Source organism: Oncorhynchus mykiss, chromosome 28 (genome assembly GCF_057628025.1).
Source record: "Oncorhynchus mykiss isolate SJ-2025 chromosome 28, ASM5762802v1, whole genome shotgun sequence".
NCBI classification, from domain to species: Eukaryota; Metazoa; Chordata; class Actinopteri; order Salmoniformes; family Salmonidae; genus Oncorhynchus; species Oncorhynchus mykiss.
The window spans coordinates 4,813,812-4,841,204 of record NC_143049.1 but is presented as its reverse complement, the minus strand read 5'-3'; the positions used below and the strand labels follow the sequence as shown (position 1 = coordinate 4,841,204).

The 27,393-nt window shown below is 43.8% G+C and overlaps 1 protein-coding gene across 3 annotated transcripts in view; it reads left to right on the top strand.

Moving 5' to 3' along the window:
* Nucleotides 1-27,393, top strand: part of LOC110509196 (myomegalin) — a 148,961-nt gene that overhangs the window by 8,160 nt on the left and 113,408 nt on the right. For all 3 annotated transcript variants that reach the window (XM_090225948.1, XM_090225947.1, XM_090225946.1), the window contains exons 2-3: nucleotides 9,895-9,953; nucleotides 10,774-10,841. In XM_090225948.1, the coding sequence (XP_090082074.1) occupies nucleotides 9,895-9,953; nucleotides 10,774-10,841 (127 nt within the window). The remainder of the gene's footprint in view (nucleotides 1-9,894; nucleotides 9,954-10,773; nucleotides 10,842-27,393) is intronic.

Below are 27,393 nucleotides of genomic sequence, written 5' to 3'. Positions count from 1 at the left end.
AATTGGGCCGACCAACAAGTGCTCCCGCACATTGGCTAACTGGGCTATCTGCATTGTGTCCCACCCACCACCTGCCAACCTCTCTTTTACGCTACTGCTACTCTCTGTTCATCATATACAGTATGCATAGTCACTTTAATCATATCTACATGTGCATACTACCTCAATCAGCCTGACCTGGTGTCTGTATGTAGCCTCGCTACCTTTATAGTCTCTCTACTGTACATAGCCTGTCTTTTTACTGTTGTTCAGGAATGCCCAAGTGACTAATGCCCACATGCAGGAATGCCCCAAATTGCATGCTGCAGTTGAACCCTTCTCCCAAATGTCTGATCTGCAGCAACTGCCTTTTGTTTACCCATCAGCAGCAGGGCCAGTGGGCCACCATCATATTAATGTTCTTGTGCAAGATGGCGGTCAGTTCAAATGTGTTTTTTTTGGTAGCTGAAGGAATTATTGGATTTCCTCACCCAAATATGACCATTTGGTCATTTCTAAGGTCATAAAACCCGTATGAATATGGTTTAGTTTGTTTACCAAAGTAATTGATTACTTTCTGAAAGTTATTCACCTCTAAAACTATTAAGTTAGCGACAACACTAGATCAGCTAGCTAGCTCCAAAACTAGGCTCCAAGAAAATTCCAGAGCTAGTAATATATTTACATCATTTCCCATCAATTCCCATTATTAAAGTGGCTGGAGTTGAGTCAGTGTCAGTGTGTTGGCAGCAGCCACTCAATGTTAGTGGTGGCTGTTTAACAGTCTGATGGCCTTGAGATAAAAGCTGTTTTTCAGTCTCTCGGTCCCAGCTTTGATGCACCTGTACTGACCTCGCCTTCTGGATGATAGCGGGGTGAACAGGCAGTGGCTCGGGTGGTTGATGTCCTTGATGATCTTTATGGCCTTCCTGTGACATCGGGTGGTGTAGGTGTCCTGGAGGGCAGGTAGTTTGCCCCCGGTGATGCGTTGTGCAGACCTCACTACCCTCTGGAGAGCCTTACGGTTGAGGGCGGAGCAGTTGCCGTACCAGGCGGTGATACAGCCCGCCAGGATGCTCTCGATTGTGCATCTGTAGAAGTTTGTGAGTGCTTTTGGTGACAAGCCGAATTTCTTCAGCCTCCTGAGGTTGAAGAGGCGCTGCTGCGCCTTCTTCACAATGCTGTCTGTGTGAGTGGACCAATTCAGTTTGTCTGTGATGTGTATGCCGAGGAACTTAAAACTTGCTACCCTCTCCACTACTGTTCCATCGATGTGGATAGGGGGGTGTTCCCTCTGCTGTTTCCTGAAGTCCACAATCATCTCCTTAGTTTTGTTGACGTTGAGTGTGAGGTTATTTTCCTGACACCACACTCCGAGGGCCCTCACCTCCTCCCTGTAGGCCGTCTCGTCGTTGTTGGTAATCAAGCCTACCACTGTTGTGTCGTCCGCAAACTTGATGATTGAGTTGGAGGCGTGCGTGGCCACGCAGTCGTGGGTGAACAGGGAGTACAGGAGAGGGCTCAGAACGCACCCTTGTGGGGCCCCAGTGTTGAGGATCAGCGGGGAGGAGATGTTGCCACCTGGGGGCGGCCCGTCAGGAAGTCCAGTACCCAGTTGCACAGGGCAGGGTCGAGACCCAGGGTCTCGAGCTTGATGACGAGCTTGGAGGGTACTATGGTGTTGAATGCCGAGCTGTAGTCGATGAACAGCATTCTCACATAGGTATTCCTCGTGTCCAGATGGGTTAGGGCAGTGTGCAGTGTGGTTGAGATTGCATCGTCTGTGGACCTATTTGGGCGGTAAGCAAATTGGAGTGGGTCTAGGGTGTCAGGTAGGGTGGAGGTGATATGGTCCTTGACTAGTCTCTCAAAGCACTTCATGATGACGGAAGTGAGTGCTACAGGGCGGTAGTCGTTTAGCTCAGTTACCTTAGCTTTCTTGGGAACAGGAACAATGGTGGCCCTCTTGAAGCATGTGGGAACAGCAGACTGCTATAGGGATTGATTGAATATGTCCGTAAACACACCGGCCAGCTGGTCTGCGCATGCTCTGAGGGCGCGGCTGGGGATGCCGTCTGGGCCTGCAGCCTTGCGAGGGTTAACACGTTTAAATGTCTTACTCATCTCGGCTGCAGTGAAGGAGAGACCTCATGTTTTCGTTGCAGGCCGTGTCAGTGGCACTGTATTGTCCTCAAAGCGGGCAAAAAAGTTATTTAGTCTGCCTGGGAGCAGGACATCCTGGTCCGTGACTGGGCTGGATTTCTTCCTGTAGTCCGTGATTGACTGTAGACCCTGCCACATGCCTCGTGTGTCTGAGCCGTTGAATTGCGATTCTACTTTGTCTCTGTACTGACGCTTAGCTTGTTTGATAGCTTTGCGGAGGGAATAGCTGCACTGTTTGTATTCGGTCATGTTACCAGACACCTTGCCCTGATTAAAAGCAGTGGTTCGCGCTTTCAGTTTCACGCGAATGCTGCCATCAATCCACGGTTTCAGATCTAGCTTTTTGAAAAAATCTATGGGGTAACAATATCTGGTTATCATATGGCAACAACCACTCTGTAGGTGTAGCAGTTTTAAGAGGTGCATTTAAAGGGAAGGTCATCTGTAGTAAGACTCACCACTCTGGACTTTGGTTCATTTTAACAGTGAATTTGAACAGTGAAATCTTCTTATTAGGGAATATAAATGCATCAAACAACAAACAAAACAACAGGTTATGATTTCAAGAATTTGAAGAAGAGATTAACCTCTACGTGATGGGTTTCCCTAAACCCGGACGGCTGTTTCTGACGTGTGCTAATGTGACTAGAATGACATTGTGTACAACAGCCAACTTTCCGGGACTTAGTCATGTCTTATGTGAGCGGAAAGATACATTTCTTGTTAATCTAACTGCAGTGTCCAATTAACGTTAGCTATTACAGTGGAAAAATACCATGCTATTGTTTGAGGAGAGTCCACAACAACAAAACATTTATCACGGCTACTGGTTTGATACATTCACCTCTGAAGGTAAATAATGTACTTACATGCAGTAATCTTGCTCTGATTTGTCATACTGAAGGTCCCAGAGATAAAAATGTATTATATTTTTGTTTGATAAAATCTATTTTTTGTTCAAATGTAGGAACTGGGGTCGACAGTTTGACCCCACTGCTGTCTCTGGCTCCACACCCACCCCTCCAGGCCATCTAGATGTGTGAAAGTTAGTGTATAAGCTAATGATCCATCATGTATGACATTCCTGGGAGTGTTTAAACTAAAAAAAATGTATTACCATAGGATTTTTGTATGTTCTCTGTAGTTATGCACTTGGAAAATATATAAATTGACCAATTCGGCACATTTGGGCAAACTCTTGGCAGACTTGATATAAAATATTGTGCGGTAATGTAATTCTTCACTGGATCAGTCTGAAACGTTGCACACACAGTGCTGCCATCTGGTGGCCTAAATTATACATAGACTCTGATCTGAAAGTATGGCCTTTCTCTTGCATTTCAAATATGATGAAAAAAAAAAACTAAACAAAAAAACATGTTTTTTTGGTTTGTATTATCTTTTACCAGATCTAATGTGTTATATTCTCCAACATTAATTTCACATTTTCACAAACTTCAAAGTGTTTCCTTTCAAATCGCATCAAGAATATGCATATTCTTGATTCAGGTCTTGAACTACAGGCAGTAAGATTTGGGTATGTAATTTTAGGTGAAAATTGATTTAAAAAATTTTAGAGTTAAAGGTGTATTTCAGGATATCAAAATGATCTTACGTATATATTTTAATTCTGTATCTAATGTGATGATTGACAGATATCCCCCACTGAACAGATCCAGCATTGTTAATCCTGAGTTTAATAATCTATGTCTTGGTCTTGGATTATTAGATATTTGGAGATCTAAATATCCTGATGAAAAGGACTTTGGGGCCTCCCGGGTGACGCAGTTATTAAGGGCGCTGTACTGCAGCGCCAGCTGTGTCACCAGAGACTCTGGGTTCGCGCCCAGGCTCTGTCGTAACCGGCCGCGACAGATTTTTGGGGTTTTGATGAATATGTTCAAAGTGTAATTAAGACACTTTACAATAATAGTAACAGCTCTGTTAAATTATCCCATGGAACATCACAGAGATTCAACATTAGATGCGGAATTAAACAAGGATGCCCAATTTCTTATTTTAATTGTTCACACAAGTTATGGCACTTCATATCAATAAGGATAGTTTTAGGGGTATTCTATCACGACTCAGGATAAGACTCAGATGCAGACAGTTCAAATCACAGATGTTTATTGACAAAAGCGGGGGCAAATAAATGACAGGTCAAGGGCAGGCAGAGGTCAGTAATCCAGGGCAGAGTCAGTAAGGTCCGACCACCGTAAAGACCTGACAGGGAATAAAGCCACTCTCCAGGTGGTGTAGTGCCCGGGAGAAGGTCGATGGCACAGTCATAGGGCAGATGCGGAGGAAGGGAGGTGGCTGAAAACCTTCCAGAAGTCCTGGTATTCCGCGGGAACGGCGGAGAGGTCCGGGGCAGGCTGCGCCGACTTCAATCAATGAGCATGGAAAAACGGTCTCCAACCCTTGATCGAATCCACAGTCCAGTCATCAAGGGGATTGTGTTTCTGGAGCCATGAAAACCCCAACCCCACGGGTACCTGAGGGGATTTGATAAGTAGAAACTGGATCGACTCGCAATGGTTGCCTGACACTCGCAGGTTGATAGGGACCGTGTTGTGGGTGACTCTGCCAATCAAACGCCCATTAAGCGCTCTGACATCCATGGGAATGGAGAGGGGTTGAGTGGGGTAACATCCATAAAACTCTCATCTGCCCCAGAGTCAATGAGTACCCGAAGAGATTTGGACCGGTTACCCCACAGCAGGATGACATGGAGAGGGGTATGAGTAAGGGGAGACTGGACATTCTCAGTAATGCCCACCAGCGTACTCATACCTCCTGATGAGCCAGGTCTTTTTACAGGATAGGTAGAAATGTAATGACCTGTAGTCCCACAATACAGACAGCTCTTGGTGTTCAGTATGTGTAACGGTTCGGCTTGAGACAACCTAGCTCTGCCAAGTTGCATAGGCTCTGGAGGAGGCGAGTCATCAGACCTCTGTGATTCCCGGGTGAACTCGGGTAACCTCGGATTCTCGCTGAAATGTAGATGTCAAGGACTTCCGGGATTCCTCCTACGTTCCTGTAGTTGCCCATCAATCTGGATGTTCAAGGCGATGAGAGGGTCAAGATCGATGGGCAGCTCCCGGGTTGCGAGCTCATCTTTCACCTCCTCCGATAACCCGTGAAGGAATGTGTCGAACAGGGCTTCCAGGTTCCAGGCACTCTCAACGGCCATATCGACCGCATAGTCTGCCACACTACTGGAGTCTTGGCGTCGCGGGAGTAGCTTTCGAGCAGGCTTTCTCTCTGAACACAGAGACTCAAACACCTTCTTCACCTCCACCATGAACTCCTCTAGACTGAAACACACGGTGGCATGTTGCTCCCAAACTGCGGTAGCCCAGGCTAGAGCCCTCCCAGACATCACTGTTATAAGGTACGCTACCTTTGAGCGGTCCAAGGGAAGAGACGAGGGCTTTAGCTCAAAGATGAGGGAGCACTGATAGAGAAATGCCCCACATGTCCCTGAATCTCCAGCGGACCGTTCCAGAGGAGGTAAGCAGGGTTCTCGGGAAGCCGGGGTTGGCTGGGGGGGATGCGCTGCTGACAGCGGGGTTACTGAGAGGTTGGGAGGTAATGGCAGTGGCTGGCTGTCGAATAGACAATACATGGACTTGCTCCAGCAATGTATGTAAAGCTTGGTCGTGGCGTTCCACCAAGGTCTGGAATCCTTCCATAAGACCTCGAAGTAACTGCTCGTGTCTCCCAATGGTGGCTCCTTGGGAGAAGTGTGCGTTGCGGAGCTGGTCCAAGTCTGCTGGGTCAGACTCAGTATAAGACCCACATGCAGACAGTTCGAATCATAGATGTTTATTGACAAAACTGGGGGCAGGCAAACAACAGGTCAAGAGCAGGTTGGTTAGTAATCCAGGGCACAGTCAGTAAGGTACAGATAGGCAGGCAGGCTCAGGTCAGGGCAGGCAGAATGGTCAAAACCCGGGAAAACTAGAAAACAGGGACTAGAGAGAACAGGAGTAGGGGAAAACCGCTGGTAGGCTTCACGAGACAAGACGAACTGGCAACAGACAAACAGAGGACACAGGAATAAATGCACAGGGAATAATGGAGGAAATGGGCGACAACTGGAGGGGGTGGAGACAAGCACAAGACAGGTGAAACAGATCAGGGTGTGTCATATTCAGATACACAAGATAAAGAGATACAGATCATAATGATGCCTTCTCACATGAAGCAAGTTTATCTGAATATTAGGAAATGTGAATTATTTGCGTTGAAAAGATGTGACTTAACCTCAGTATGTAATATCCCTGTAAACGTTGTGATCACATATCTAAAAGTTAGCAAAGTTCAGAAAGAGCGGGCCAATTTAAATTTCTCTCCTATTGTAGAGAAAATTGAAAAGAGATTTAACTTCTGGTTATGAAGAGATCTTTCTTTATCTGGACATGTACTTTTGTCAAAATCTGAAGGTCTGTCCAGATTAATTTATATATCCCTTGCCTTGGACGTTCTTCTAAAATTGTTGATACTAAATTATTTAACTTCATATGGAGGAATAAACCTCATTATTTAAGAAAAGTGGTTATATGCTCTGGACTTTAGAACCTCTAATATAATCTTCAAGATCAAATGGATACAAAACTATTTAAGAAATAAGGATTGCATTTGGACTATAATCCCTAATTTAATATTCCAACAGATTGGTGGTCTAGAATTCTTATTCAAATGCAACTTTGATGTGGGCAAAATCCCTATTAAGCTTGCTAACTATCATAAACAAGTACTTCTAACTTGGAACCTGTCACACCCTGATCTGTTTCACCTGTATTTGTGCTTGTCTCCACCCCCTTCCAGGTATTGCCCATTTTCGCATTATTCCCAGTGTATTTATACCTGTGTTCTTTGTTTGTCTGTTGCCAGTTCATTTTGTCTCGTGAAATCTACCAGCGGTTTTCCCCTTGCTCCTGTCTGTTCTAGTTCCTGTTTTCTAGTTTTGACCTTTCTGCCTGCCCTGACCCTGAGCCTGCCTGTCGTTCTGTACCTTGTCACACCACTCTGGATTATTGACCCCTGCCTGCCCTGACCCTGAGCCTGCCTGTCGTTCTGTACCTTGTCACACCACTCTGGATTATTGACCCCTGCCTGCTCTGACCCTGAGACTGCCGTTCTGGACCTTTTGAACCCTATCTGGACCTCTGCCTGCCCCTGACCTATCGTTTTGCCTGCCCCTGTATTAGTGATAAACTTTAGTTTCTTCTGCATCTGGGTCTTACCTGAAACGTGTTAGAACCTTATATACAAAAAATTTTCCCCACATAGATTTACAATCTGAAATAATAAAGACATAAATTACAAAAACAAGTCTTTGTTTTTACAGAACTGGTTTGACAGCAGCATTATCTGGGTTAAACAATTATTGAATAATGATGGACAACTATATGATTATCCTAAATTCATGAGAACACACAACGTTACATTCACTCCTGAGGAGTTTCAAATAGTTGTTATAAATGTAATAACATGTATATAAGGAAACTATGTCAATGTGTTACTATTCCCTCTGCTAAAATGTACTGGATTGCAGCCCTAGGACAAGTGAACTGGAACAATGTCTCGTTGTTGTCTGGTAAATATCGTATATCATAAAAACTCTATCATAGAATCTACCCTGTAAAGACCTTTATTATACACAGATTTAAAATAGCTATTAATAACAAATGTGTATTTTGTGGTTGTGACCCAGAAACTATTGATCATATATTTTGGGACTGTTCTTATGTCAGAAGATTTTATTTGAAAAGAAGTGACTATTAATGTTAATCTGAGAGACCCTGATTTAACTTTCATTTGTTTATTTTTCATGGCAGATTCTTTCTCCATAAAATGAAGTGGGTGGAGAACAAACCCCTTTTCACATTATTTAAGATAGAATTGAAATGTTTGTTTCAAATTATCCGTAAGTGTAAAAACAAAAAAAGGAATACGTACCGTGAAACATTTTGACAAATTGAAAATGTATGTAATAGATATGTTAGGTTTATGTACTCTTGTTTGTATATTTCTGTTTTTGTATTTGTATTGTTCATAATAATAAATTATTATTATAATAATACATAATTGAATATATATATATATATATATATTTTTTTTTTTTAAATAATAATTGTTCTTGCCATCCAGGATCCTAGGGACTTCCATACCACATTGAATTTGACATTTGAAAATAGTTAAGGTAAGGGTTGTGGTTATGGTTAAAGCCAGACTCAGTATGTCTCATTTATGTCATTTATATTTATGCAACGTCAAACTGCCGTGCGACAAAACAAAACCAGGCAGGACATAAATGTAAACAAACCCAGGCAAGACGTTATAATGTGATCTATCAGAGTCCTCAAGCGGCAGCTAGGCCCTTTGATCAGTCAGTATCAGAAGCTGGTGTTCTCCTTTGCTTGCTACAAGCATAAAGGCAGCCTACTGCTGTCCAACGACAGTGCCGTTATCCGCTTGATCTCTTGCAGTGCAAACACTTGCCTGGAAAAGTTGGCCCAGTGCACTACTTTTGTGAAACAAATATTAAAACACAGTTTATTTTATTTAAAATTCAGATTTTTCAGGGGCATCCCTACTTCCCGTGGCTATAGGCTTATCACCCACCGGTAGGCTATGCACATTTGCAAGCAATGCGTTGCTTCACTTACCAGTAGACAGAGCTGGCTTTCGTGATTATTATCCATAGTGTCCAGCATGCACTGGTCTTGTTGAGGAGTCTAAATTATGGTGCAACAAAGCAAGAAAATATACTTAATCCCCTGATGAGTGAAAATCACCCACAATTCCATTTTTCATTAAGAAACTCTAAACTAGCAATAACAAAGCAACTTTTTGACCCGCCAGTGTTTCAAAAATCTGAGCTCCTGCGCATCATCAGCTGTCACAGACAGATGGACTGACAGCCAGGCTCAAATATTTTTCACCGTTATGACATGTATTTGCCAGCTAAATTACGCTGTTATTCTGTATCACTCAACTTTCATTTATAATGAGTCTCGTTTGTAAGGAGATGGATATAGCTAGATATATGTGTTGTTGATATGTTGCTGTCAGGTGCAGACATGAAACAGAAAACAACTACCCACGAAACCCAAACGGAAAAGAACAACTTATATATGATCCCCAATCAGAGACAACGATAGACAGCTGCATAGAAATATAGAAACTAGAATGCCCACCCTAGTCACACCCTGGCCTAACCAAAATAGAGAATAAAAACCTCTCTATGGCCAGGGCATGACACCAGGGCGTGACAGCTGTAGTCGTGGATGGCTCATAGGAACAGATAGAACTTGTGGGGGAGAAATGATCAATTGGATTATGCCTCATAATTACCTGGATAAATCTGACTTGTAAATGTATAAATAAAGCTGACAATTCGTAAAACCTTCATTTTTATCACTTTGAAATGACCTCCTGATGGGATTCAACTCTGACCCCATGTGTCTGCCACCCTATCCCTAACCTCCCACACCCTCATCCTTTACCCTCCGCCCCCCCGAATCTCTCCCCCACTGTGTGACTCCACCACTCTCCCATAGATGTTTTAATGGGATACTGTTATTATAAAGGGGAGCCTCTTCATTTCTTTGCCTATCCCTCTTGTTCCATTTTATAATGTATGTATGTAGTATGCTAAAAATGATCTATTTCTGTAAAGCAATATTGACCACAGAGCCACTCTAGTTAAATGTGTGTGTGTTTATGTGCGTGTAGGCTTCTCACCGTGTCCCACTCTGAGGAGTCCTCATCCAGGAGCACAGGTCACATGACAGGTAACCCCTTTTATTTTGACTTCCTGATTCTCCCAAAGCTTTGACCCAGGAAAAACGTTAAGTACTCCAACCACCCAAGCCATAGACTATTCTCTCTGCTTCCGCAAGGCAGGCAATACCGGTGCATCAAATCTGACACCAACAAGCTCTTGAACAGCTTCTATCCCCAAGCAATAAGACTGATAAATAGCTACACTGACTATCTGCGTTAACCTTGTATCTTTATTGACCTCTCTATACACACTCACAGGGCCCTACACCACTCACCGGGCCCTACACACTCACAGGGCCCTACACACTCACCGGGCCCTACACACTCACCGGGCCCTACACACTCACTTCATCATCTGTTCACTCACACATAATACGCACATACATTTATACTGACTCTACACACGCACACACACTCACATACTGCTACTCTGTTCACCTTACATCCTTGCCTAGTCACCTTACCCCTATACATATCTACATCCATCACTACAGTATCCCTGTACATTGTAAATATGGTACTGGAACTGACCCTGTATATAGTTTTCTTACTTACTTACACTTATTGTGTTCATATTTCTTCTTATTTCTCATGTGTTTTTTCTGGTATTATATTTTTATTGATTATTACATTGTTGGATTTTGAGTTTTCTAGAAAGACATTTCACTGTACTTGTGCATGGGACATTAAAACGTGAAACTTGAAACAGTTGCAGGCTAAAGTAGTAAGAATGTGACTAAAGTGCAATAACAATTTTACCTGCCTATGTAATAACTGTAATGATATACTAAAGATGTTTCAAATGGTTCTGATGTTCTCTCGATGCAGATATACGTAGTGATAAAACAGACAACTCTCCTCCTCTCCAACCTCACACTCTGAGAGAGTTTGAACAGGTGAGCTCTCCTCTTTCTCTTTTGGGCCATAATTCAATGCTCAAAACCTTTGTATCCTCACTGTGTTAACTTGTTGTCTCCATCTTGTGGGCCCAAAATGTACTGTAATGAAGCTGACTGAAAACTGACTGAAATCTGTGAGGAGCAGATCAAGTAGGCCATCTGCTGTTGCAAGAGCCTGGATGTTAAAGTCAATTATTCAGTCTACGAAAAGCACAAAAATCTACACAACGAAAATCTGGAGAGAAAAAAAACGATAACTAAGAAGACCGAACCACGTGACCTCACCAGAACTTGTTTTTTTCCTGGTCAGGTCGGCCATTCCGATCGTGTACATGTAATGTTGGAAAGTCTTTGTTGTTGTTTAGATCCCTGGCTAAAGCACTTTGTTCTGGGGAAACTGTCTGAGGGATGGAACATCCCCAACACAGCTTCGTCCCCACAGCATGCCTCGGGCTAAAGCTTGTCCCAGTTATAGAGCTTATAATCTGGCTCAAAGTCACAAAGAAGACTATTTCTGGACCCTGAATTCATGCCAAACACATTTTTATTTTTTTTACTTTTGATTTGATGCCACACTATGTGATATGAAAACCGGTTTGTCTGCTAGTCACACCACTCTTTCTTTCTCACTGTTCTCCATCTGATCTACTTTACCTCTCATTCCACCCCCCCCCCCCCCACATTCTGTCCCTCACTCTATTCCACACATCACTCTTCCTCTACCTCCCGACCTCTCCCCCTCCACCAACTCTGTTCTCTCATCAATCTCAAATCACTTTAGAAACAGTCCATGGTTCAAACACATTCCAAATCAAAATATCTTACTAGTGGGAGTCATGCACAAACAATTAAGTTTATAGAATGTAGATTCTCCTCCTTTAATGCAATTCTGGAGGCTTTGCTGCTCTCTGGTAAAATGGGATGTACAGCCAGCTTCTCACGAAAGCAGAGGTTCCACTCTAAAAGAGCGTATAAGCATGCTCACACACACACACACACACACACACACACACACACACACACAATCATGGTACAGTATAGTGGACAGAGTGTGGGATAGGAAGGTACAGTATAATGGACAGAGTGTGGGATAGGAAGGTACAGTATAGTGGACAGAGTGTGGGGTAGGAAGTTACAGGATAGTGGACAGAGTGTGGGGTAGGAAGGTTCAGGATAGTAGACAGAGTGTGAGATAGGAAGGTACAGTATAATGGACAGAGTGTGGGATAGGAAGGTACAGTATAATGGACAGAGTGTGGGATAGGAAGGTACAGTATAGTGGACAGAGTGTGGGATAGGAAGGTACAGTATAATGGACAGAGTGTGGGATAGGAAGGTACAGTATAATGGACAGAGTGTGGGATAGGAAGGTACATTATGGTGGACAGAGTGTGGGATAGGAAGGTACAGTATTGTGGACAGAGTGTGGGATAGGAAGGTACAGTATAATGGACAGAGTGTGGGATAAGAAGGTACAGGATAGTGGACAGAGTGTGAGATAGGAAGGTACAGTATAATGGACAGAGTGTGGGATAGGAAGGTACAGTATAATGGACAGAGTGTGGGATAGGAAGGTACAGTATAGTGGACGAGTGGGATAGGAAGGTACATTATAGTGGACAGAGTGTGGGATAGGAAGGTGCAGTATTGTGGACAGAGTGTGGGATAGGAAGGTACATTATAGTGGACAGAGTGTGGGATAGGAATGTACAGTATTGTGGACAGAGTGTGGGATAGGAAGGTACAGTATAGTGGACAGAGTGTGGGGTAGGAAGGTACAGTATAATGGACAGAGTGTGGGATAGGAAGGTACAGTATAGTGGACAGAGTTTAGGATAGGAAGGTACAGTATAGTGGACAGAGTGTGGGATAGGAAGGTACAGTATAGTGGACAGAGTGTGGGATAGGAAGGTACAGTATAATGGACAGCGTGTGGGATAGGAAGGTACAGTATAATGGGCAGACTGTGGGTTAGGAAGGTACAGTATAGTGGACAGAGTGTGGGATAGGAAGGTACAGTATAGTGGACAGAGTGTGGGATAGGAAGGTACAGTATAATGGACAGAGTTTGGGATAGGAAGGTACAGTATAGTGGACAGAGTGTGGGATAGGAAGGTACAGTATAATGGACAGAGTGTAGGATAGGAAGGTACAGTATAATGGACAGAGTGTGGGATAGGAAGGTACAGTATAATTGACAGTGTGGGATAGGAAGGTACAGTATAATGGACAGAGTGTGGGATAAGAAGGTACAGTATAGTGGACAGAGTGTGGGATAGGAAGGTACATTATAGTGGACAGAGTGTGGGATAGGAAGGTGCAGTATTGTGGACAGAGTGTGGGATAGGAAGGTACATTATAGTGGACAGAGTGTGGGATAGGAATGTACAGTATTGTGGACAGAGTGTGGGATAGGAAGGTACAGTATAGTGGACAGAGTGTGGGGTAGGAAGGTACAGTATAATGGACAGAGTGTGGGATAGGAAGGTACAGTATAGTGGACAGAGTTTAGGATAGGAAGGTACAGTATAGTGGACAGAGTGTGGGATAGGAAGGTACAGTATAGTGGACAGAGTGTGGGATAGGAAGGTACAGTATAATGGACAGCGTGTGGGATAGGAAGGTACAGTATAATGGGCAGACTGTGGGTTAGGAAGGTACAGTATAGTGGACAGAGTGTGGGATAGGAAGGTACAGTATAGTGGACAGAGTGTGGGATAGGAAGGTACAGTATAATGGACAGAGTTTGGGATAGGAAGGTACAGTATAGTGGACAGAGTGTGGGATAGGAAGGTACAGTATAATGGACAGAGTGTAGGATAGGAAGGTACAGTATAATGGACAGAGTGTGGGATAGGAAGGTACAGTATAATGGACAGAGTGTGGGATAGGAAAGTACAGTATAGTGGACAGAGAGTGGGATAGGAAGGTACAGTATAGTGGACAGAGTGTGGGATAGGAAGGTACAGTATAATTGACAGTGTGGGATAGGAAGGTACAGTATAATGGACAGAGTGTGGGATAAGAAGGTACAGTATAGTGGACAGAGTGTGGGATAGGAAGGTACAGTATAATGGACAGAGTGTTGGATATGAAGGTACAGTATAGTTGACAGAGTGTGGGATAGGAAGGTACAGTATAATGGGATAGGACGGTGCAGTATAATGGACAGAGTGTGGGATAGGAAGGTACAGTATAATGGACAGAGTGTGCGATAGGAAGGTACAGTATAGTGGACAGAGTGTGGGATAGGAAGGTACAGTATAATGGACAGAGTGTGGGATAGGAAGGTACAGTATAATTGACAGTGTGGGATAGGAAGGTACAGTATAGTGGGAAAAGGAAGGTACAGTATAGTGGACAGAGTGTGGAATACGAAGGTACAGTATAGTGGTCAGAGTGTGGGATAGGAAGGTACAGTATAGTGGACAGAGTGTGGGATAGGAAGGTACAGTATAATGGACAGAGTGTGGGATAGGAAGGTACAGTATAGTGGACAGAGTGTGGGATAGAAAGGTACAGAATAGTGGACAGAGTGTGGGATAGGAAGGTACAGTTTAATGGACAGAGTGTGGGATAAGAAGGTACAGTATAGTGGACAGAGTGTGGGATAGGAAGGTACAGTATAGTGGACAGAGTGTGGGATAAGAAGGTACAGTATAATGGGATAGGACGGTGCAGTATAATGGACAGAGTGTGGGATAGGAAGGTACAGTATAATGGACAGAGTGTGGGATAGGAAGGTACAGTATAGTGGACAGAGTGTGGGATAGGAAGGTACAGTATAATGGACAGAGTGTGGGATAGGAAGGTACAGTATAATTGACAGTGTGGGATAGGAAGGTACAGTATAGTGGGAAAAGGAAGGTACAGTATAGTGGACAGAGTGTAGGATAGGAAGGTACAGTATAATGGACAGAGTGTGGGATAGGAAGGTACATTATAATGGACAGAGTGTAGGATAGGAAGGTACAGTATAATGGACAGAGTGTGGGATAGGAAAGTACAGTATAGTGGACAGAGAGTGGGATAGGAAGGTACAGTATAGTGGACAGAGTGTGGGATAGGAAGGTACAGTATAATTGACAGTGTGGGATAGGAAGGTACAGTATAATGGACAGAGTGTGGGATAAGAAGGTACAGTATAGTGGACAGAGTGTGGGATAGGAAGGTACAGTATAGTGGACAGAGAGTGGGATAGGAAGGTACAGTATAGTGGACAGAGTGTGGGATAGGAAGGTACAGTATAATTGACAGTGTGGGATAGGAAGGTACAGTATAATGGACAGAGTGTGGGATAGGAAGGTACAGTATAGTGGACAGAGTTTAGGATAGGAAGGTACAGTATAGTGGACAGAGTGTGGGATAGGAAGGTATAGTATAGTGGACAGAGTGTGGGATAGGAAGGTACAGTATAATGGACAGCGTGTGGGATAGGAAGGTACAGTATAATGGGCAGAGTGTGGGTTAGGAAGGTACAGTATAGTGGACAGAGTGTGGGATAGGAAGGTACAGTATAGTGGACAGAGTGTGGGATAGGAAGGTACAGTATAATGGACAGAGTTTGGGATAGGAAGGTACAGTATAGTGGACAGAGTGTGGGATAGGAAGGTACAGTATAATGGACAGAGTGTAGGATAGGAAGGTACAGTATAATGGACAGAGTGTGGGATAGGAAGGTACAGTATAATGGACAGAGTGTGGGATAGGAAAGTACAGTATAGTGGACAGAGAGTTGGATAGGAAGGTACAGTATAGTGGACAGAGTGTGGGATAGGAAGGTACAGTATAATTGACAGTGTGGGATAGGAAGGTACAGTATAATGGACAGAGTGTGGGATAAGAAGGTACAGTATAGTGGACAGAGTGTGGGATAGGAAGGTACAGTATAATAGACAGAGTGTTGGATATGAAGGTACAGTATAGTTGACAGAGTGTGGGATAGGAAGGTACAGTATAATGGGATAGGACGGTGCAGTATAATGGACAGAGTGTGGGATAGGAAGGTACAGTATAATGGACAGAGTGTGCGATAGGAAGGTACAGTATAGTGGACAGAGTTTGGGATAGGAAGGTACAGTATAATGGACAGAGTGTGGGATAGGAAGGTACAGTATAATTGACAGTGTGGGATAGGAAGGTACAGTATAGTGGGAAAAGGAAGGTACAGTATAGTGGACAGAGTGTGGAATAAGAAGGTACAGTATAGTGGTCAGAGTGTGGGATAGGAAGGTACAGTATAGTGGACAGAGTGTGGGATAGGAAGGTACAGTATAATGGACAGAGTGTGGGATAGGAAGGTACAGTATAGCGGACAGAGTGTGGGATAGAAAGGTACAGAATAGTGGACAGAGTGTGGGATAGGAAGGTACAGTTTAATGGACAGAGTGTGGGATAAGAAGGTACAGTATAGTGGACAGAGTGTGGGATCGGAAGGTACAGTATAGTGGACAGAGTGTGGGATAAGAAGGTACAGTATAATGGGATAGGACGGTGCAGTATAATGGACAGAGTGTGGGATAGGAAGGTACAGTATAATGGACAGAGTGTGGGATAGGAAGGTACAGTATAGTGGACAGAGTGTGGGATAGGAAGGTACAGTATAATGGACAGAGTGTGGGATAGGAAGGTACAGTATAATTGACAGTGTGGGATAGGAAGGTACAGTATAATGGACAGAGTGTGGGATAGGAAGGTACAGTATAGTGGACAGAGTTTAGGATAGGAAGGTACAGTATAGTGGACAGAGTGTGGGATAGGAAGGTATAGTATAGTGGACAGAGTGTGGGATAGGAAGGTACAGTATAATGGACAGCGTGTGGGATAGGAAGGTACAGTATAATGGGCAGAGTGTGGGTTAGGAAGGTACAGTATAGTGGACAGAGTGTGGGATAGGAAGGTACAGTATAGTGGACAGAGTGTGGGATAGGAAGGTACAGTATAATGGACAGAGTTTGGGATAGGAAGGTACAGTATAGTGGACAGAGTGTGGGATAGGAAGGTACAGTATAATGGACAGAGTGTAGGATAGGAAGGTACAGTATAATGGACAGAGTGTGGGATAGGAAGGTACAGTATAATGGACAGAGTGTGGGATAGGAAAGTACAGTATAGTGGACAGAGAGTTGGATAGGAAGGTACAGTATAGTGGACAGAGTGTGGGATAGGAAGGTACAGTATAATTGACAGTGTGGGATAGGAAGGTACAGTATAATGGACAGAGTGTGGGATAAGAAGGTACAGTATAGTGGACAGAGTGTGGGATAGGAAGGTACAGTATAATAGACAGAGTGTTGGATATGAAGGTACAGTATAGTTGACAGAGTGTGGGATAGGAAGGTACAGTATAATGGGATAGGACGGTGCAGTATAATGGACAGAGTGTGGGATAGGAAGGTACAGTATAATGGACAGAGTGTGCGATAGGAAGGTACAGTATAGTGGACAGAGTTTGGGATAGGAAGGTACAGTATAATGGACAGAGTGTGGGATAGGAAGGTACAGTATAATTGACAGTGTGGGATAGGAAGGTACAGTATAGTGGGAAAAGGAAGGTACAGTATAGTGGACAGAGTGTGGAATAAGAAGGTACAGTATAGTGGTCAGAGTGTGGGATAGGAAGGTACAGTATAGTGGACAGAGTGTGGGATAGGAAGGTACAGTATAATGGACAGAGTGTGGGATAGGAAGGTACAGTATAGCGGACAGAGTGTGGGATAGAAAGGTACAGAATAGTGGACAGAGTGTGGGATAGGAAGGTACAGTTTAATGGACAGAGTGTGGGATAAGAAGGTACAGTATAGTGGACAGAGTGTGGGATCGGAAGGTACAGTATAGTGGACAGAGTGTGGGATAAGAAGGTACAGTATAATGGGATAGGACGGTGCAGTATAATGGACAGAGTGTGGGATAGGAAGGTACAGTATAATGGACAGAGTGTGGGATAGGAAGGTACAGTATAGTGGACAGAGTGTGGGATAGGAAGGTACAGTATAATGGACAGAGTGTGGGATAGGAAGGTACAGTATAATTGACAGTGTGGGATAGGAAGGTACAGTATAGTGGGAAAAGGAAGGTACAGTATAGTGGACAGAGTGTAGGATAGGAAGGTACAGTATAATGGATAGAGTGTGGGATAGGAAGGTACAGTATAATGGACAGAGTGTAGGATAGGAAGGTACAGTATAATGGACAGAGTGTGGGATAGGAAGGTACAGTATAATGGACAGAGTGTGGGATAGGAAAGTACAGTATAGTGGACAGAGAGTGGGATAGGAAGGTACAGTATAGTGGACAGAGTGTGGGATAGGAAGGTACAGTATAATTGACAGTGTGGGATAGGAAGGTACAGTATAATGGACAGAGTGTGGGATAGGAAGGTACAGTATAATTGACAGTGTGGGATAGGAAGGTACAGTATAGTGGGAAAAGGAAGGTACAGTATAGTGTACAGAGTGTAGGATAGGAAGGTACAGTATAATGGACAGAGTGTGGGATAGGAAGGTACAGTATAATGGACAGAGTGTAGGATAGGAAGGTACAGTATAATGGACAGAGTGTGGGATAGGAAAGTACAGTATAGTGGACAGAGAGTGGGATAGGAAGGTACAGTATAGTGGACAGAGTGTGGGATAGGAAGGTACAGTATAATTGACAGTGTGGGATAGGAAGGTACAGTATAATGGACAGAGTGTGGGATAAGAAGGTACAGTATAATGGACAGAGTGTGGGATAGGAAGGTACAGTATAGTGGACAGAGAGTGGGATAGGAAGGTACAGTATAGTGGACAGAGTGTGGGATAGGAAGGTACAGTATAATTGACAGTGTGGGATAGGAAGGTACAGTATAATGGACAGAGTGTGGGATAGGAAGGTACAGTATAGTGGACAGAGTTTAGGATAGGAAGGTACAGTATAGTGGACAGAGTGTGGGATAGGAAGGTACAGTATAGTGGACAGAGTGTGGGATAGGAAGGTACAGTATAATGGACAGCGTGTGGGATAGGAAGGTACAGTATAATGGCAGAGTGTGGGTTAGGAAGGTACAGTATAGTGGACAGAGTGTGGGATAGGAAGGTACAGTATAGTGGACAGAGTGTGGGATAGGAAGGTACAGTATAATGGACAGAGTTTGGGATAGGAAGGTACAGTATAGTGGACAGAGTGTGGGATAGGAAGGTACAGTATAATGGACAGAGTGTAGGATAGGAAGGTACAGTATAATGGACAGAGTGTGGGATAGGAAGGTACAGTATAATGGACAGAGTGTGGGATAGGAAAGTACAGTATAGTGGACAGAGAGTGGGATAGGAAGGTACAGTATAGTGGACAGAGTGTGGGATAGGAAGGTACAGTATAATTGACAGTGTGGGATAGGAAGGTACAGTATAATGGAGATAGTGTGGGATAAGAAGGTACAGTATAGTGGACAGAGTGTGGGATAGGAAGGTACAGTATAATGGGATAGGACGGTGCAGTATAATGGACAGAGTGTGGGATAGGAAGGTACAGTATAATGGACAGAGTGTGCGATAGGAAGGTACAGTATAGTGGACAGAGTTTGGGATAGGAAGGTACAGTATAATGGACAGAGTGTGGGATAGGAAGGTACAGTATAATTGACAGTGTGGGATAGGAAGGTACAGTATAGTGGTAAAAGGAAGGTACAGTATAGTGGACAGAGTGTGGAATAAGAAGGTACAGTATAGTGGTCAGAGTGTGGGATAGGAAGGTACAGTATAGTGGACAGAGTGTGGGATAGGAAGGTACAGTATAATGGACAGAGTGTGGGATAGGAAGGTACAGTATAGCGGACAGAGTGTGGGATAGAAAGGTACAGAATAGTGGACAGAGTGTGGGATAGGAAGGTACAGTTTAATGGACAGAGTGTGGGATAAGAAGGTACAGTATAGTGGATAGAGTGTGGGATAGGAAGGTACAGTATAGTGGACATAGTGTGGGATAAGAAGGTACAGTATAATGGGATAGGACGGTGCAGTATAATGGACAGAGTGTGGGATAGGAAGGTACAGTATAATGGACAGAGTGTGGGATAGGAAGGTACAGTATAGTGGACAGAGTGTGGGATAGGAAGGTACAGTATAATGGACAGAGTGTGGGATAGGAAGGTACAGTATAATTGACAGTGTGGGATAGGAAGGTACAGTATAGTGGGAAAAGGAAGGTACAGTATAGTGGACAGAGTGTAGGATAGGCAGGTACAGTATAATGGACAGAGTGTGGGATAGGAAGGTACAGTATAATGTACAGAGTGTAGGATAGGAAGGTACAGTATAATGGACAGAGTGTGGGATAGGAAGGTACAGTATAATGGACAGAGTGTGGGATAGGAAAGTACAGTATAGTGGACAGAGTGTGGGATAGGAAGGTACAGTATAATTGACAGTGTGGGATAGGAAGGTACAGTATAGTGGGAAAAGGAAGGTACAGTATAGTGGACAGAGTGTAGGATAGGAAGGTACAGTATAATGGACAGAGTGTGGGATAGGAAGGTACAGTATAATGTACAGAGTGTAGGATAGGAAGGTACAGTATAATGGACAGAGTGTGGGATAGGAAGGTACAGTATAATGGACAGAGTGTGGGATAGGAAAGTACAGTATAGTGGACAGAGAGTGGGATAGGAAGGTACAGTATAGTGGACAGAGTGTGGGATAGGAAGGTACAGTATAATTGACAGTGTGGGATAGGAAGGTACAGTATAATGGACAGAGTGTGGGATAGGAAGGTACAGTTTAATGGACAGAGTGTGGGATAGGAAGGTACAGTATAGTGGACAGAGTGTGGGATAGGAAGGTACAGTATAGTGGACAGAGTGTGGGATAAGAAGGTACAGTATAATGGGATAGGACGGTGCAGTATAATGGACAGAGTGTGGGATAGGAAGGTACAGTATAATGGACAGAGTGTGGGATAGGAAGGTACAGTATAGTGGACAGAGTGTGGGATAGGAAGGTACAGTATAATTGACAGTGTGGGATAGGAAGGTACAGTATAGTGGGAAAAGGAAGGTACAGTATAGTGGACAGAGTGTGGAATAAGAAGGTACAGTATAGTGGTCAGAGTGTGGGATAGGAAGGTACAGTATAGTGGACAGAGTGTGGGATAGGAAGGTACAGTATAATGGACAGAGTGTGGGATAGGAAGGTACAGTATAGTGGACAGAGTGTGGGATAGAAAGGTACAGAATAGTGGACAGAGTGTGGGATAGGAAGGTACAGTTTAATGGACAGAGTGTGGGATAAGAAGGTACAGTATAGTGGACAGAGTGTGGGATAGGAAGGTACAGTATAGTGGACAGAGTTTGGGATAAGAAGGTACAGTATAGTGGACAGAGTGTGGGATAGGAAGGTACAGTATAATTGACAGTGTGGGATAGGAAGGTACAGTATAATGGACAGAGTGTGGGATAAGAAGGTACAGTATAGTGGACAGAGTGTGGGATAGGAAGGTACAGTATAATGGACAGAGTGTGGGATAGGAAGGTACAGTATAGTGGACAGAGTGTGGGATAGGAAGGTACAGTATAATTGACTGTGTGGGATAGGAAGGTACAGTATAGTGGGAAAAGGAAGGTACAGTATAGTGGACAGAGTGTGGGATAAGAAGGTACAGTATAGTGGTCAGAGTGTGGGATAGGAAGGTACAGTATAGTGGACAGAGTGTGGGATAGGAAGGTACAGTATAGTGGACAGAGTGTGGGATAAGAAGGTGCAGTATAGTGGACACAGTGTGGGATAGGAAGGTACAGTATAATGGACAGAGTGTGGGATAGGAAGGTACAGTATTGTGGACAGAGTGTGGGATAGGAAGGTACATTATAGTGGACAGAGTGTGGGATAGGAATGTACAGTATAGTGGACAGAGTGTGGGATATGAAGGTACAGTATAATGGACAGAGTGTGGCATAGGAAGGTACAGTATAATGGACAGAGTGTGGGATATGAAGGTACAGTATAGTGGACAGAGTGTGGGATAGGAAGGTACAGTATAGTGGACAGAGTGTGGGATAAGAAGGTGCAGTATAGTGGACACAGTGTGGGATAGGAAGGTACAGTATAATGGACAGAGTGTGGGATAGGAAGGTACAGTATAGTGGACAGAGTTTGGGATAAGAAGGTACAGTATAGTGGACAGAGTGTGGGATAGGAAGGTACAGTATAATTGACAGTGTGGGATAGGACGGTACAGTATAATGGACAGAGTGTGGGATAAGAAGGTACAGTATAGTGGACAGAGTGTGGGATAGGAAGGTACAGTATAATGGACAGAGTGTGGGATAGGAAGGTACAGTATAGTGGACAGAGTGTGGGATAGGAAGGTACAGTATAATTGACTGTGTGGGATAGGAAGGTACAGTATAGTGGGAAAAGGAAGGTACAGTATAGTGGACAGAGTGTGGGATAAGAAGGTACAGTATAGTGGTCAGAGTGTGGGATAGGAAGGTACAGTATAGTGGACAGAGTGTGGGATAGGAAGGTACAGTATATTGGAGAGAGTTTGGGATAAGAAGGTGCAGTATAGTGGACAGAGTGTGGGATATGAAGGTACAGTATAATGGACAGAGTGTGGCATAGGAAGGTACAGTATAATGGACAGAGTGTGGGATATGAAGGTACAGTATAGTGGACAGAGTGTGGGATAGGAAGGTACAGTATAGTGGACAGAGTGTGGGATAAGAAGGTACAGTATAATTGACAGTGTGGGATAGGAAGGTACAGTATAGTGGGAAAAGGAAGGTACAGTATAGTGGACAGAGTGTGGAATAAGAAGGTACAGTATAGTGGTCAGAGTGTGGGATAGGAAGGTACAGTATAGTGGACAGAGTGTGGGATAGGAAGGTACAGTATAATGGACAGAGTGTGGGATAGGAAGGTACAGTATAGCGGACAGAGTGTGGGATAGAAAGGTACAGAATAGTGGACAGAGTGTGGGATAGGAAGGTACAGTTTAATGGACAGAGTGTGGGATAAGAAGGTACAGTATAGTGGACAGAGTGTGGGATCGGAAGGTACAGTATAGTGGACAGAGTGTGGGATAAGAAGGTACAGTATAATGGGATAGGACGGTGCAGTATAATGGACAGAGTGTGGGATAGGAAGGTACAGTATAATGGACAGAGTGTGGGATAGGAAGGTACAGTATAGTGGACAGAGTGTGGGATAGGAAGGTACAGTATAATGGACAGAGTGTGGGATAGGAAGGTACAGTATAATTGACAGTGTGGGATAGGAAGGTACAGTATAGTGGGAAAAGGAAGGTACAGTATAGTGGACAGAGTGTAGGATAGGAAGGTACAGTATAATGGATAGAGTGTGGGATAGGAAGGTACAGTATAATGGACAGAGTGTAGGATAGGAAGGTACAGTATAATGGACAGAGTGTGGGATAGGAAGGTACAGTATAATGGACAGAGTGTGGGATAGGAAAGTACAGTATAGTGGACAGAGAGTGGGATAGGAAGGTACAGTATAGTGGACAGAGTGTGGGATAGGAAGGTACAGTATAATTGACAGTGTGGGATAGGAAGGTACAGTATAATGGACAGAGTGTGGGATAGGAAGGTACAGTATAATTGACAGTGTGGGATAGGAAGGTACAGTATAGTGGGAAAAGGAAGGTACAGTATAGTGTACAGAGTGTAGGATAGGAAGGTACAGTATAATGGACAGAGTGTGGGATAGGAAGGTACAGTATAATGGACAGAGTGTAGGATAGGAAGGTACAGTATAATGGACAGAGTGTGGGATAGGAAAGTACAGTATAGTGGACAGAGAGTGGGATAGGAAGGTACAGTATAGTGGACAGAGTGTGGGATAGGAAGGTACAGTATAATTGACAGTGTGGGATAGGAAGGTACAGTATAATGGACAGAGTGTGGGATAAGAAGGTACAGTATAGTGGACAGAGTGTGGGATAGGAAGGTACAGTATAGTGGACAGAGAGTGGGATAGGAAGGTACAGTATAATGGACAGAGTGTGGGATAGGAAGGTACAGTATAGTGGACAGAGTTTAGGATAGGAAGGTACAGTATAGTGGACAGAGTGTGGGATAGGAAGGTACAGTATAGTGGACAGAGTGTGGGATAGGAAGGTACAGTATAATGGACAGCGTGTGGGATAGGAAGGTACAGTATAATGGCAGAGTGTGGGTTAGGAAGGTACAGTATAGTGGACAGAGTGTGGGATAGGAAGGTACAGTATAGTGGACAGAGTGTGGGATAGGAAGGTACAGTATAATGGACAGAGTTTGGGATAGGAAGGTACAGTATAGTGGACAGAGTGTGGGATAGGAAGGTACAGTATAATGGACAGAGTGTAGGATAGGAAGGTACAGTATAATGGACAGAGTGTGGGATAGGAAGGTACAGTATAATGGACAGAGTGTGGGATAGGAAAGTACAGTATAGTGGACAGAGAGTGGGATAGGAAGGTACAGTATAGTGGACAGAGTGTGGGATAGGAAGGTACAGTATAATTGACAGTGTGGGATAGGAAGGTACAGTATAATGGAGATAGTGTGGGATAAGAAGGTACAGTATAGTGGACAGAGTGTGGGATAGGAAGGTACAGTATAATGGGATAGGACGGTGCAGTATAATGGACAGAGTGTGGGATAGGAAGGTACAGTATAATGGACAGAGTGTGCGATAGGAAGGTACAGTATAGTGGACAGAGTTTGGGATAGGAAGGTACAGTATAATGGACAGAGTGTGGGATAGGAAGGTACAGTATAATTGACAGTGTGGGATAGGAAGGTACAGTATAGTGGTAAAAGGAAGGTACAGTATAGTGGACAGAGTGTGGAATAAGAAGGTACAGTATAGTGGTCAGAGTGTGGGATAGGAAGGTACAGTATAGTGGACAGAGTGTGGGATAGGAAGGTACAGTATAATGGACAGAGTGTGGGATAGGAAGGTACAGTATAGCGGACAGAGTGTGGGATAGAAAGGTACAGAATAGTGGACAGAGTGTGGGATAGGAAGGTACAGTTTAATGGACAGAGTGTGGGATAAGAAGGTACAGTATAGTGGATAGAGTGTGGGATAGGAAGGTACAGTATAGTGGACATAGTGTGGGATAAGAAGGTACAGTATAATGGGATAGGACGGTGCAGTATAATGGACAGAGTGTGGGATAGGAAGGTACAGTATAATGGACAGAGTGTGCGATAGGAAGGTACAGTATAGTGGACAGAGTTTGGGATAGGAAGGTACAGTATAATGGACAGAGTGTGGGATAGGAAGGTACAGTATAATTGACAGTGTGGGATAGGAAGGTACAGTATAGTGGTAAAAGGAAGGTACAGTATAGTGGACAGAGTGTGGAATAAGAAGGTACAGTATAGTGGTCAGAGTGTGGGATAGGAAGGTACAGTATAGTGGACAGAGTGTGGGATAGGAAGGTACAGTATAATGGACAGAGTGTGGGATAGGAAGGTACAGTATAGCGGACAGAGTGTGGGATAGAAAGGTACAGAATAGTGGACAGAGTGTGGGATAGGAAGGTACAGTTTAATGGACAGAGTGTGGGATAAGAAGGTACAGTATAGTGGATAGAGTGTGGGATAGGAAGGTACAGTATAGTGGACATAGTGTGGGATAAGAAGGTACAGTATAATGGGATAGGACGGTGCAGTATAATGGACAGAGTGTGGGATAGGAAGGTACAGTATAATGGACAGAGTGTGGGATAGGAAGGTACAGTATAGTGGACAGAGTGTGGGATAGGAAGGTACAGTATAATGGACAGAGTGTGGGATAGGAAGGTACAGTATAATTGACAGTGTGGGATAGGAAGGTACAGTATAGTGGGAAAAGGAAGGTACAGTATAGTGGACAGAGTGTAGGATAGGAAGGTACAGTATAATGGACAGAGTGTGGGATAGGAAGGTACAGTATAATGTACAGAGTGTAGGATAGGAAGGTACAGTATAATGGACAGAGTGTGGGATAGGAAGGTACAGTATAATGGACAGAGTGTGGGATAGGAAAGTACAGTATAGTGGACAGAGTGTGGGATAGGAAGGTACAGTATAATTGACAGTGTGGGATAGGAAGGTACAGTATAGTGGGAAAAGGAAGGTACAGTATAGTGGACAGAGTGTAGGATAGGAAGGTACAGTATAATGGACAGAGTGTGGGATAGGAAGGTACAGTATAATGTACAGAGTGTAGGATAGGAAGGTACAGTATAATGGACAGAGTGTGGGATAGGAAGGTACAGTATAATGGACAGAGTGTGGGATAGGAAAGTACAGTATAGTGGACAGAGAGTGGGATAGGAAGGTACAGTATAGTGGACAGAGTGTGGGATAGGAAGGTACAGTATAATTGACAGTGTGGGATAGGAAGGTACAGTATAATGGACAGAGTGTGGGATAGGAAGGTACAGTTTAATGGACAGAGTGTGGGATAGGAAGGTACAGTATAGTGGACAGAGTGTGGGATAGGAAGGTACAGTATAGTGGACAGAGTGTGGGATAAGAAGGTACAGTATAATGGGATAGGACGGTGCAGTATAATGGACAGAGTGTGGGATAGGAAGGTACAGTATAGTGGACAGAGTGTGGGATAGGAAGGTACAGTATAATTGACAGTGTGGGATAGGAAGGTACAGTATAGTGGGAAAAGGAAGGTACAGTATAGTGGACAGAGTGTGGAATAAGAAGGTACAGTATAGTGGTCAGAGTGTGGGATAGGAATGTACAGTATAGTGGACAGAGTGTGGGATAGGAAGGTACAGTATAATGGACAGAGTGTGGGATAGGAAGGTACAGTATAGTGGACAGAGTGTGGGATAGAAAGGTACAGAATAGTGGACAGAGTGTGGGATAGGAAGGTACAGTTTAATGGACAGAGTGTGGGATAAGAAGGTACAGTATAGTGGACAGAGTGTGGGATAGGAAGGTACAGTATAGTGGACAGAGTTTGGGATAAGAAGGTACAGTATAGTGGACAGAGTGTGGGATAGGAAGGTACAGTATAATTGACAGTGTGGGATAGGAAGGTACAGTATAATGGACAGAGTGTGGGATAAGAAGGTACAGTATAGTGGACAGAGTGTGGGATAGGAAGGTACAGTATAGTGGACATAGTGTGGGATAAGAAGGTACAGTATAATGGGATAGGACGGTGCAGTATAATGGACAGAGTGTGGGATAGGAAGGTACAGTATAATGGACAGAGTGTGGGATAGGAAGGTACAGTATAGTGGACAGAGTGTGGGATAGGAAGGTACAGTATAATGGACAGAGTGTGGGATAGGAAGGTACAGTATAATTGACAGTGTGGGATAGGAAGGTACAGTATAGTGGGAAAAGGAAGGTACAGTATAGTGGACAGAGTGTAGGATAGGAAGGTACAGTATAATGGACAGAGTGTGGGATAGGAAGGTACAGTATAATGTACAGAGTGTAGGATAGGAAGGTACAGTATAATGGACAGAGTGTGGGATAGGAAGGTACAGTATAATGGACAGAGTGTGGGATAGGAAAGTACAGTATAGTGGACAGAGTGTGGGATAGGAA